Consider the following 14,302-nt stretch of genomic DNA (forward strand, 5'->3'; position numbering starts at 1 on the left):
ATATATTAGTTTTATGGCAGTGTTTAGAGTGGACATTTTTGTCCCTTAATGCGCTGAATGGAGTTTTTTTTATTTTAATTTGATGTAGCACAAAAAATAAAAATGCACCAAAATTTTTTTTGCTGCTAATCTTTTACATATTCAAGACTGTGATAATCCAAAGCCAAAGTTTTCAATTTGCATTTACTATATGGAAAATAATTACATTTTTGTGTTTTTTCCTCTTATAAAAATTGAGGGTACCGTCACCAAAACTGGAATTTAAAGGGTTAAAATCCTGAAATTGAATAAATATGTGGTATGTATGATGAGGACTGATGCTGGTTAACATATTGAACTCAGTCAAAGTGGAAAAAAATAATAATATATATTAGTTTTATGGCAGTGTTTAGAGTGGACATTTTTGTCCCCTAACGCACTCAACAGTGTCAAATATATATTGCAGCCCAAGGGTTAAATGGAATAATATTGTTTTAATAACTAAAGGAACTACAATAATACAAATATATAGCAGATAAGGCTCTTTTTTTTTTTTTACATTTCCCCTTTTCTCCTTTCCCTGTGCAATGTTTTACTTGAATATGCTGGAGTGTTTAGAGTAGTCCAAAAAATGATTACATTTATGAGATCAGTGATAATTTGTATATTTCTTCTGTGGTACACACTATATACTACTCAACATCAATGTCAAATCAGTTTTTAACTTTCAAATCAGTGGTTAAACCGAATGACTTTTTTGGTGAAATTTTTTCCATCTTGTAAAAAATGACAAAAAACAGTGTTAATTGATTGTACAAACCACAAAATCTTAAACTAAAAAAACTAAGTAAACTAAAAAATGGTTTCAAATATAGTTATATCTCCATTCTATTTTTTTACACTTTTAAAAACCTTATTCGACAATGACCCAGGTATATTGTGAAAAGCACTGTAAAAATGTGTGTGTGTTGATTTTAATTAGTGCTGCACGATTAATCGTATCGCAATCGAAATCGCGATGTCAAGCTTACGCGATTATATGACGCAAAATGCTGCGATTTTATATTAAATAAACAAATTAGCGCTTTTAACGCACTTATTAATGCAAATGCTTTAAAACCATTCATGCGCGATAAGACATAAGAGGACGAGCTGCCTGTGAATGTCCTCCTAACACACACACACACACACACGCACACACACACACACACACACACACACACACACACACACACACACACACACACACACAGATAGACGCGCGCCAGTATCAAGTTCTCTTTCGCAGTAGAACGTTCAACACACATGTATGCCAAAATGAACGCGCTGCCTGTGAATGTCCTGACTGTGACAGACAGGAAGACTCGCGCTAATTTCGTGCGTGCGCACAAAACAGCATGACAGAATACAGTTCTCTTTCGAGCTTGAACGAACAATAACACACCCCATTATGCCCAAATGTCTTTTTGTCGAGTGTCTTCATAACATAAGAGTAGTCTTATGATGAACATGAAGAGGTGTGATGACTCGTGAAAGAATGAGGCGCGTGTGAGATCGCGTCTCTGACAGCGGCTGGTCTTAAAGGGACAGTACAGTAGCCACAAATGTCGCTAAAGTTATTAATTTTTTTATTTTTCTATTTTTTTTTTTATTATTATTATTTTTCTTTACCCCTGACATGTATGGTTATATGTACTCTTGTATGTAAATTATGTTTTGTTCTTGTTAAAATGCAATAAAAAAATAATCTGTCGCTAAAGTTAATCAAAGAACAAAGGGAACAGAGAAAAACACTCACTGCTCTTGACTAAAGAACTTTTTTCTTTAGGCTGATTATCACTAATCTGTGTGTGCATTTATTTTCCTTGAGAACCAAGCAAGTTGACTCATGAAACCATTTGTTTATTATATCGCATATCACAATCGTAATCGCAATATTGACCTCAATAATCGCAATATGACATTTTCCCCAAATCGTGCAGCCCTAATTTTAATATATTTTATCCATTATAAATGGGGTTGATTTTAGTCCAGTATGTCCAAGTCTTTATCTTGATAAAATCACTTCTTCTCTTCTGCACTTTCCTTTAAAAGTTTTTCATTGATGATTTAACCTCACCTACCAAAGGGAACATTCATTATTTCCTCAGCCTTTAATTTCAGTGAATTTGTCGCAATCAAATCTGTTTAATCATTTCCCTCCACAACAATATGAGCTGGAACCCAACTAAACTGTACATTAATTCAAATTCTTGCTATTTGTAGCATTATCATGAATATTTATTTAAATAAATCATCTCTTATTGTTTCAGTTGGCCTTACCTCTACCCATTGCAACCCTAAGATTATGGCTGCTACTTCTGTAAATAAAGATAATTTATCATTTATTATTATGAATATGGTTACATCAAACTATCAAGCTATTAAAATTATAATTGGCAAGACACTGGGTTCATGTTGATAAGGACTGAATTAAACAGATGACAGATGATATTGATTTAACCGATAGATGCCTCCATCTGGTGTGTATGAAGAACAGCAGCTAAAACTGCATCACAGTACTGTGAGCTCAACAGGAAACATCTCGGGTTACTTAACTTGAAAAAGCGGGAACAGGATGCTGCCCTGACAGCGATTGGAAAACATATTTGCTTGACCGGTTGTGAAGTATGTGTAGCAAACACAACATGAACATGGCTTTAAATAACCTCTGACGATGCCGTCATTGGAATGCACGCTCGTGAAAGCATAAATGAACGTGAAACAGGTGCATTTTCAAGTCACTTTGTCTGAAGAAACGTCCTGAACACGCCCCCAGTGCGCCAATGCAGACTAGTATCTCGTTCCCACTTATCAGGGAACAGGGTTACAATCAAATAACCTGTGACGTCCCTTAACAAAAGCTACTCTCAATGCTGCTGTGACAGCGCTATGGGAATGAGAATGCCAACTGAGGAATGCTGCAGGATTATTTTATCTCCCAGTATTGGGAAAACCACTCAGTGGTGTAAGTTAGTCAGAATCTGCTTAAACACTGGAGTTATTGTTCAGTGCCGAGTTCTTCACGCTCGCAAATCTACTCATTATAACAAAGTGCAAACATGATATAAATAAGAGATTCATTGTGCAGTGTTAGCAAAATTTGGGGTTTTCATGAGCTGTATGACAAAATCATCCGTATTAAAACAATAAAAGACCTGAAATATTTTAGTTGGTGTGCAATGAATCTAAAATATATGAAAGTTACATTTTTATCATTACATTATGGAAAATAATGAACTTTGTCACAATATACTAATTTTTTTAGAAGGACCTGTATATGAAAATATGGGTCCTTGAGATCGGTTGTGACAAACCAATCTTTGTGTTGTATCTTGAACTTGAATGTTCTGAGAGAACGGTTTAGACCACTGAGATCTAAAATGTCTGCACACTGACAGCTGGAACTTCTAACAAAGTGGACAGATAGAGAATGTAGCACACACATAAACAAAACAGTCTCTGAAGACAAAGAAATGTTGTGAAAAACGTGATCATTTAAGTTGAGAAAACTTAATTTCTTTAGGTGTTACCAATTTAAGTCATTTTTTTAAGTTGATCCAACTATTAAATTTTTACAGTGTAGGAGGATTATGCTGGTGCATAATGTGATACCAACACTATATTGGGTGTTGGAATACACTATAACACTATACTTATTTCAGCTTGGGCTCTACAAATGATTCAAACATCAAACATCATACGAGCTACATCCTGATTTCACTTGTAAAAAAGCATCCCAGTAGAAACTGAGTACAACCTTTAACCTTGCACACCAAGGAAGTGAAAAAACAACAACTTTGAGGAGACTTCACATCCACATGGGAAAGACGAAGTGTGGTGGTGGTAGCCTGATGCAACCTTGCACTGCCCTGGTAAGGGCAGGACAGACAAATGGGATCCAAGGGAGGATTCACAACCACAGAGCCAATGAGCCCAATGTTGCAGAGGTAGAGCTGGAGGAAAGGAAGGAGGAGGAAGAAAGGGATGTTGATGAACCCCAAGAAGTGAAAGTGTAAATATAATCAAATATAAAAAATACCAATATATATAAAACATTTTTATAATAATACAGACTAAACTTGAATGGCAGTGTTAAATAAGATCATTTTTTTCTATTGCCTTTGTGCCTCGACAGTTTCTCATCATGTTTCTGTAGATTGAAAAAGTTAAAAGCTGCTCATATAGAAGCAGGACAAGAAGAAACTCTTCACATACAAACTAACACAAACACACATTCACTGTATAGCCACTCTGACATATAAGATATCTGTCCAAAAAAAAAAAAAAAAAAAACCCTCAGGTTTCAGTTTGCCTCATACGATGAACTTCTGTAAAACTGGTGTGAAATCATACATTGTTTTAACTTATACTTTTTCCCACACACTATAATTGAGAACTGAATAAATATACATAGCAATTTTAAATCACTTTCTATTTTACAATGAAATTTAGTTTTTATATGACATATGTATATGTAACATGCATGTGTGTGTGTGTGTGTGTGTGTGTGTGTGTGTGTGTGTGTGTGTGTGTGTGTGTGTGTGTGTGTGTGTGTGTGTGTGCATTAGGAGAGTCAGACTCTGTCGGGGGAGGATTCACAAGCTTGTGTTTGTTAAGATCTGTTGTGCGTTCATTGATAGTCTTATTAGATCAGGCGTTTCACTGAACAGCTGCAAATGTTTCACATGTTTGTTTTGTTCTGTTTGTGCTTCTGCCGTCTGATCGGTAAGTTATAAACATATTTGTGATGTTTATTTACATCTCAGAGTAATAAACTCCTATGGTGGTTCAAATTCAATTATTTTCATCCACTACAATCAAATCTCTCTTGTTGTTTTAGAAATCTTGATTTCAATGATTACAAATGCAAATTTTCCTCGAGAGAAAAAAAAAAAAAATCAAATAAGTTTTTATTATTCTGCTGTAATCATAAACAACTACAAATGTAATGAGAATTCAAAAATAATACATTTAATATACTACCGTCACTACTACTACTTTCAAGCTATCATTAATTTAACATATTTTTATTTTGTTCTACAGCTAAATGTTTTGAAACACATTAAAGATGAAATTACTGATTCATTCATGTATGCCTGTTCAGACTATTCATTTAGTTTGTAGTCTCTGCTGCTGTTAAAGGTTACAAACTGATCTCAGGCTTTCTAAACTAACATGAGCATTAATCTGAAAACCTGTTCATGTTCATCAGGAGTGTTTGCTGCCGAAACAAATGAAATACAGTCAGTGTCAGTGATGGAGGGAGACTCTGTCACTCTAAACACTGATGTTACTAAAATACACGAAGACGACGACATACTGTGGAAATTTGGACCTGAAAACTCTCTGATAGCTAAAATCAGCAAAGAGAACCGAATCTCCTCCACATTTGATGATGTTTCTGATGGGAGATTCAGAGACAGACTGAAGCTGGACGATCAAACTGGATCTCTGACCGTCACAAACACCAGAACTGAACATGCTGGAGTTTATCAACTAGAGTTAAATGGAGCGAAACTGACATCAAAAACATTCAATGTTTCTGTCTATGGTGAGATAATTTGTCCTGTCTCTTTCAATTATTCTTATTAAATTAACTTCTTCAGTACCAAATGTTTAAACATGTCCATATTTCTCTTTATCCTCTCATGTTTTCCAGCTCGTCTGCCTGTTCCTGTCATCAGCAGAGACTCTTCAAATTGCTCTTCATCATCATCAAATTGTTCACTGGTGTGTTCAGTGTTGAATGTGAGCAATGCGACTCTCTCCTGGTACGCAGGAATCAGTGTATTGTCCAGCATCAGTGTGTGTGATCTCAGCATCAGTCTCTCTCTACCTCTGGAGGTGGAATATCAGGATAAAAACACCTACAGCTGTGTGCTGAACAATCCCATCAGCAACCAGACCACACATCTGGACATCAACACACTCTGTCACACATGTGCAGGTACCACATCAACTAATGTCAGCGCTGATATTAGCATTTATTGACTGAGCTGATTTCAGTTTGATGTTTTTATTCCTCAGGCTCTGTCCACTGTTGTGGTTCTACTGAAGCTGTGATCCGATTGGTCCTCTCTGCTCTGGTGGGCGTGGCTACTGTGATTGTTCTATTTTATGACATCAGATCCAGAAGAGCTGAACAAGATCAAGCACATATTCACACATTGGGACAGTAAATGATGATGTCATTTTCTCATTCTATCTTAAAAATTTCTTCAAACTATTTCAATCATATATTAATCTTCATTTATTTTGAATGGCTTTATATATGAATCTGGTGTTATTGATGTTTGTTCATTGGCATCTTTATCAATAAAATGTTCCCACTCTGAGGTACAAGAGTCTCCTGTAAATTTCATGATGTTATTTTTCAGATCAGCAAGAAAAAGACATGGGGGGGGGGGTAACTTTGCTTTCCATTTATTACTTAAAAATCACTTTAAGCACTCCGACACCACAGCACACGTTTCATTTCAATTTTTCTCCAATATGATTTGTTCTTCACATGTATAACTCTCTGTTATTAGGTAAAAGTAAGTTAGGATTCCTTGATACTTCCGCTTGTTGTTAAGCTCATGAGGTTAGATATAACAAAACTAGACTGTCTAGTTCCGTTTCCACTTTTGTTGTATTCAGACACACTAACTCTGGCCCAAGTGTTAAGGACTTAGAGTTCGAAAGTATATAAATGGTATACTGCAAGAAAAAATGTTAGTTATAATTAATTTCAAAATTCCTTAACAATTAGAAAAGGAATTAGGAACCGACCTGCACTCAAAAAAATAATCTGTTGAACAAACTTAATTAAATTAAGGAAAGGTTTTCCACGAAATTGAATTACATTTTTCCAACAAAATCGAATTAGTTTGAAATAATTTGTTGTAATCTTGTTGTATGAATTTAAATTAATTTAGTCATTCCTGCTAGATAAAGTTTTGTCAGGTTAACTACATTTAGTTTTTGTCCTACCTTAAAGGAGTCATAATGTTGTTTTAACTTTGGTACCCAATGCTCTATTATAGTCTTTCAGGCACTTCTAAAAAAGAAAAGTGGAAAAAAAAATCAACACAGAGCCCCTCAGACCCTTATTTCTAAAGGCATTATTGTCTCGCGAGATCTGATGCGATGTTTTGGCTGTCGTGGACGGTCATTATAATAATGCAAATGAGGGGCGCGTTGATTGGTTGCAGGAAGGAGGGGGGTTGACACCGCAGGTAACTCTTTAGCATATCATTACAAACTGACATGGCGCAAAGTGTCAATGAATGAACCCGGCCGCGACATATGGGATTCAACCGTACATGTTTGAGCCGGACTCTGAACCAGAGCTGGAAAGTGAAGATGGAACGATGGAAGGACGTTCTACATCAAGATGTCTCTGAATGGTAAAGACAATCATTTTGACTGAGACACATTAACATCAGTAATGAGCAAAAACGTGTGTTGCTATTTTCTCCCACATAAATTTACCTTTTATTTAATGTAGATTACATTAACGGAGATGTAGTTTTTTTTTTTTTTTTTTTTTTTAGCTTACAGTGGTTTTGAGATTTTTACTATCATGTGGTGTTTTTGCCTTGTTTCACGTTGTGGTTATTTAGACATTCAATATTTTTCTTCTTTAGACATGCAACGTGATGTTATACTTGCATTTAAACAGTTTTAGCCACTGAGCATGGACTCCTGTACCGTCACTACTGTAGCTGCTAGTGTAAAACAAAGTGGAAAGATGTGGCTATAGCATTCGTAGAGTCCATTCCCCGTGTTTATCTCGCAGGTAACGTTACATACAATAGCCGCATTAGCAGTTAGCTGCTATTTGTTAACCACAGTAGAGCAATACAAACACAGTCTTACCTTTTCAATTTCTGGCAAGTCCCTGATGGTTGGGATGGCACCTTTTCCCAAACGGAGCTTCGAGGCCAAGTTCGCCTGATTTTGCCCCAAATTTGTAAATGATTCCGGTGTAAAATGTTTAGCACACACACCTAACGATACGCCACTTGAAAGAGTTGTTGGGACAGCGTCATTAAAAATGAATTTCCTCCACTGTTCCCTGATAGTTTCGTCCGTTTTTGGTAAATAAAACACATTTGCATGTTGTTTGTGGCAGTATCCCACAGAGCATCTCAGGTGTAGGCTACCCTCGGTTTCTCCATCTTTCTCGAGTCGACTAAACTGAATCTGAGGGGGAGAGGGGCGGGCTTCCCGCGGCATAGGTTTGCGGTGTCCATATTTGGTATATCCTCCCCCGTCTTGACGTCAAGAAGGGGAAGAAATCAAAATCTCGTTTTTTCGTGCACGTGCACGTGGCCTATTTTACAAACCCTGAGGTAAACAAACGCTTCACTTTTAAATATCGGCTTCCCGGCCAGTGTACAATCATTATGCAATCATAACATACATTGATTCTCGTGGAAAAGTGAAATTTCTACATTATGACTCCTTTAAATAACCAACATTATGATTTTAGTTGATTTGACTTTACAGTCACTTCTAATGATAGACACTACTAGTGTTCAACTGAATTATTACTTGTGCACGTCTGTGAGCGAGGTTTACACAGTGTACACTGAGTGCCCACAGCCTGAACACGAGGCTTATTGTACATATAGAATAATACTGAGCCCACAGCCTAAACACAGTCGCCACTCTTCTGCATAATGGTAACCACAAAATTCTAAAACATTACAGAAAGTCCTCTAAGTTTCTAACATAACTGAACATTAAACACTAATATTAACTAACAACCACTTTCCATTTACTGAAAAACACATAAAATAACACTTTTCCCTAAATTGACCCTCTTAATGCAGTCCCCTGCAAAGCATGCTGGGAACTACAGATCCACTGCCCAGTTAGATTTCAACAACAATGATTCATGTAGTTTTCAGACAAATGAATTAGGTTGATTGAACACAATTAAATTAAGTTGAGACAATATTAAACAATCATGTTACTTCTGCTTATTGTAATTAATTTATTTAACAAGAGGCCAATATTCTTTTTTTGAGTGACATCCAGTTAAGACGAACGAAAAATATTTATGTTGACTCAATTAAAAAAAATTTGGTAAACCAATTTTTTTTAAATTACATTGATTACATTTAATGAAATTAAGCTGGAATCATTTCTATGAAGGGTTGTGTTGTATATGCTCATTTTAATTAATGAAATTGAACAAAGAGCTAAAATCATTTTTTTGAGTGTGTGATGGCGGCGACACAAACACATTCACTCACATAAGCTAAAAAGTAATCAAATGTAATCTGTTACATAACACTTTAATAAAGTGATTGAAATAGTTACACTACTTATTACATTTTAAATAGGGCAACTTGTAATCTGTAAACTATTACATTTCCAAAGTAACCTTCCCAACACTGTGTATCTGTTCGTGTTTTCTGTGTGAATGTATGTGTGGTTTCATTGAGAAATCATCACATAGAAACACCAATTCTAATAATGTAATTAAGAGAGCGCTGCTCTTGTTCTGATTTACTTCAGAATGAAGAACGGGGGTCTTTACATTCAACAAACATCAGAGAAAAAAACACTTTTCTGTGTTTGTGTAACTGAATCAGTCCTGAACATTTGTTTTACTTTCTGTTCATTTAGTTTCTTCATTTCAGGTTATGGGACAAGAACTCAATGAATCCCAGAAGAATTCAACGATGGATGTCACTGAGATCAGCCTGAGAATCCTCAGACAGATGCTGCTAAAAGGACGTCTCTTAATCAAACTAAGACTCCTCAGATGGCTGTCCCTGACTAGGCGTCCAGTAATTGGGCCGAGCCTCTGGTGACGGGTGTTGCTGATGGGACGTCCCTTGTTCTGACTGAGACACTACATGACATTAGCAGCAGTAAAACCAAAAGTGCTTGAGGATTTCCAGTATGTAATGGTGGAGGGATTATTACAGCTGCTAAAGGATCCAGACAGGAACAGTGCAGGATCATTTTATCTCCCAGTATTGGGAAAACCACTCAGGGGTGTAAGTTAGTCAGAATCCACTCAAAACGCTGGAGTTTTGTTCAGTGCCGAGTTCTTCACGCTCACCAATTCACTCATTATAACAAAGTGCAAACATGATATAAATAAGAGATTCATTGTGCAGTGTTAGACAGCTTTGAGGATTGTAATGAAGATTTGTGAGATTGCGATGAACTGAGAGTGAGTGACGGCCTTTTAGAGATTTTAAATGAAGCATGAACTTTTAGTATTTTGGATTACAATGTTTACGATAACAGTTTATAAGAACGTGAAAAAAGAAACTAATAGTTGACAGCATGTTATGTTGGACTAATAAACACTTTGCATCATGACGCAATTATAATACATTACCATAACGTGTTAATTATGCATGATTAGTTACTATATCTATTTTTTTTTTAACTTGACCAAAAAACTCCTAAGTGTCTTCTTTTATAAGAAACCATGACTAGGACTGTCATGAATTGCAGTAATTTATGTTTACGTAGCCTACTGTGTGTCATTTTCCAGTTTTGCTAAAAAATGGGGATGAAAGGAAAGAGGATAGTTTATTGCAATTTTATGTTTATTTGTTGTTTAATGTATGTGATTCTTTTTTACAGATTTGTAAGATTTCCATTTACTTCAAATGTATGCCTGTTATGCATATCCATATCATAGTAAATTGCAGTTCATATGAAATATACATATTCATTTATCTAAAATCTCGCTTAGGGCACTAGTAGATTCTGGGCCGGCCCTGTACAGGCACTCAATGTCCTTATTGTTGACAAAAGTGAATGTTTTTCTCTGTATTTTCTTGTAATAAATGTGTTGTAACCTGTAACATAGTGTCTTTTGTGAAGCATTTTACAAAGATGCTGATTCATGTTTTTGCTGCTGAGTTTATGCATTTTTTATTTATTAACAAAATAAGAATTTATCGTTCTGTGTTCCCTTACACACTTCTATGTATATCTACAAAAAAAAACTGTAGATTCATGTGTTGTATTATTCTGGAATAAACAGTTAATAATTCAACACTGAACAGTGAATAGATAATGTTGAACAGTGTGAAGAGTGTCTGATGACAGGAATCAGAAGGCAAGAGGTTTCAGTTTGACTCTGATGATGAACTTCAGTAAAACTGAAACTGTGAGATGGCTGACGGGTTTAACTTTTTATTTTCGTTATTCTACACTGAGAATTGAATGAATACGCAAATAAACACAACAATTTTTAAATCACTTGAGTTAGGATCTATTTTACCATGAAATGTTGCTTTAACAAAATTCACACAATATTCTTCTACTTTTAGCCATTTAACAGTCAGACAGTTACAAAGAGTATTATAAATGACAAAAATAAATAATCCATTAAGAAGAGTTAAAGTCTTGATATGGGCCAGATGATCTATTACATTATATCATGTGCAAATACAGTGTGTGAAACTAGGAGGGTCAAACTGTTGTGGGAGGATTCACACCAGACTGAGTGTTAGAGCACATAGTTTCATCAGTAGCTGAACAACGGAAGAAAATGTTTCACGTGTTTGCTTTGTTCTGTTTGTGCTGGTGCCGTCTGATCGGTAAGTTATACATTTATCTTTTGGTTTAGTTTAGTGAAAAAGCTGCTATTTACGATGGCTATAGATACCAAATGGATCATGAATATTGTGAGATCATTCTTTGAATTCAGGTCTCTGTTGAAGACAATGAAATTTCCAGGTCTACAAATGTAAATATATATATATATATATATATATATATATATATATATATATATATATATATATATATATATATATATATTAAAAGTCAAGTCAAGTCAAGTATATTTGTATAGCGCTTTTCACAATACAGATTGTATCAAAGCAGATTCACAGTATTAAATCAAAATAGCACAATAAGGTAGTACACAACAAGCGTAGTTTGAATTCTAACAGTATTCTCTCAACAGACATTTACATCGATAGTCTGGCGTTATAATTGATTTGCTTTTGGTGTACTGTGGAGTTGGTAAAACTGTTTTAATGGCAGGCTAACGCAACGTTTACAATTGTGGTTCTGATGTTTTCTATTTTCTCAGTGAAGAACTTCATGAAATCATTACTACTAAACTGTAACGGGATATTTTGTTCAGGAGACATCTGTTTATTTGTTAGTCTAGCCACGGTGTTAAATAAAAACCTTGGATTATTTTGGTTATTTTCTATTAGTTTGCAGAGATGCTCAGCCCTGGCCGCTTTTAGGGCCTTTTTATAACGTGACATACTGTCTTTCCAAGCGATTCTAAAGACCTCTAATTTAGTTTGTTTCCATTTACGATCTAAATTACGTGTTTCTCTCTTTAGAACATGCGTAGTATTGTTGTACCATGGTGCTTTACTTTTCTCTCTGACCTTTTTTAATCTAATGGGTGCAACAATATCCAATGTTCTAGAGAGAATGGTGCTCATAGTGCTAGTTAGTTCCTCTAGTTCATCTGTTTGTTTGGGTTCAGGCAGCAGCTGAGACAGATCAGATAAGCAATTTGAGAAATTATATGATCGATGGAAGAATTGTTCTGCCTGGTCGATAACGCGGCGCAGCATGACATATTACAGCAGTACGTAATATGCAAGTTACCATGTAATGGTCAGTGACATCATCACTTTGTGGAATGATATCTAGTCATGGAAAGTAATGGAAATCTCTAGTGAATGTAAACATCACAGTTTATGATCTGCATGGAGGCTCAGAAAGCCAAAACTTTGCTTTCAAATATCAGGCGATTTTTATCCTTTAAAAAATACATTTCTAAAAATACAAGTTTATAAATACAGCTACAAAACTCATTAGTCAAAATGTGCAGGGACCCCGAGAGCATGAGAGGTAGTGATACAAAGGGTGTTTGTTTTATACTCGTCTAAGTGTCTTATGAAATATCTTGCACAAGTAAACTTTTTAAACTTGATTTTGCTGTACAGCAGATACATTTAAAACAAATAAAGATCAAAAGCGTCACACACACACACACACAAACACGTCTGTCTGTCATATCTCACCTTTCATTTTGTGTTTCTGCTGCTGTTGTGAATATTCTTCAGTCCACATGAAAATAATAAAAACTACAGATGATTTAGGATTTATAAACCATCAAAACCTCTTTACATTCTCCAGGTGTGTTTGGAACTAAGACAAATGAAAAACTGTCAGTGTCAGTGATGGAGGGAGATTCTGTCACTCTAAACTCTGATCTCACTGAAATACATGAAGACGACGACATACTGTGGACATATGGAGCTGAAAACTCTCCAATAGCTAAAATCAGCAAAGAGAATCAAATCTTCTCCACATATGATGATGTTTCTGATGGGAGATTCAGAGACAGACTGAAGCTGGACGATCAAACTGGATCTCTGACCATCACAAACACCACAACTGAACATGCTGGAGTTTATAGACTAGTGATAAGGGGAGTGAAAATAACATCAAAAACATTCAGTGTTTCTGTCTATGGTGAGTAGAGATCATTTGTCCTGTCTTTTAAGCGTGTTTTATATCAACGTATTGAATTGTTGAATCATTTTAAAGTTTGAAGACAAAAATATCAGGATAAAAACACCTCTGTCACACATGTGCAGGTACCACAGCACTGATGATATTAGTTGAAGTCAGTGGTGATATTAACGTTTATTGACTGAGCTGATCTCACTTTGATGTTTTTATTCCTCAGGCTCTGTCCACTGTTGTGGTCCAACTGAAACTGTGATCCGATTGGTCCTCTCTGCTCTGGTGGGCGTGGCTACTGTGATTGTTCTACTTTATGACATCAGAACCAGAAGAGCTGAACAAGATCAAGCATATATTCACACATTGGGACAGTAAATGATGATGTCATTTCTCATTCTGAACTATTTCAATCATTTATTAATCTTCATTTCTTTTTAATGGCTTTATATATTAATCTGGTGCTATTGATGTTTATTTATTGGCATTTTTATTAACTTTGCTCTCCATTTATTACTTAAAACTCACTTTAAGCACTCCGACACCAGCACATGTTTCATTTCATAATTTTTCTCCAATATGATTTGTTCTTCACATGTATAATTCTCCGTTATTAGGTAAAAGTAAGTTAGGATTACTTGATACTTCCGCTTGTTGTTAAGCTCATGAGGTTAGATATAACAAAACTAAACTGTCTAGTTCCGTTTCCACTTTTGTTGTATTCAGACACACTAACTCTGACCCAAGTGTTGGGGGCTTAGTAGTAATTAGGTAAGTTCTATAGAGCAAGAGCACATCTACTGGCTGTATGTGT

General features: G+C 35.5%; 2 protein-coding genes and 1 long non-coding RNA gene across 3 annotated transcripts in view; 2 read left to right on the top strand and 1 right to left on the bottom strand.

The window, feature by feature from the left end:
- The window catches only part of LOC307169983, a 553,579-nt gene that overhangs the window by 290,722 nt on the left and 248,555 nt on the right, over nucleotides 1-14,302 (bottom strand). The gene's annotated exons all lie outside the window — the stretch shown is intronic.
- LOC307169921 (uncharacterized protein) overlaps nucleotides 1-14,302 on the top strand; it is a 181,525-nt gene that overhangs the window by 148,434 nt on the left and 18,789 nt on the right. The gene's annotated exons all lie outside the window — the stretch shown is intronic.
- LOC307170523 (CD48 antigen-like) lies at nucleotides 4,662-13,866 on the top strand (the record flags this gene model as incomplete). Its single annotated transcript, XM_079891647.1, has 4 exons — nucleotides 4,662-4,746; nucleotides 5,234-5,572; nucleotides 5,681-5,968; nucleotides 13,715-13,866. Exons 1-4 carry the CDS (start codon nucleotides 4,698-4,700, stop codon nucleotides 13,864-13,866), a joined length of 828 nt encoding a protein of 275 aa, XP_079747773.1. The 5' UTR covers nucleotides 4,662-4,697.

This window comes from Squalius cephalus (assembly GCF_949319135.1).
Source record: "Squalius cephalus genome assembly, chromosome: 13".
NCBI lineage: Eukaryota > Metazoa > Chordata > Actinopteri > Cypriniformes > Leuciscidae > Squalius > Squalius cephalus.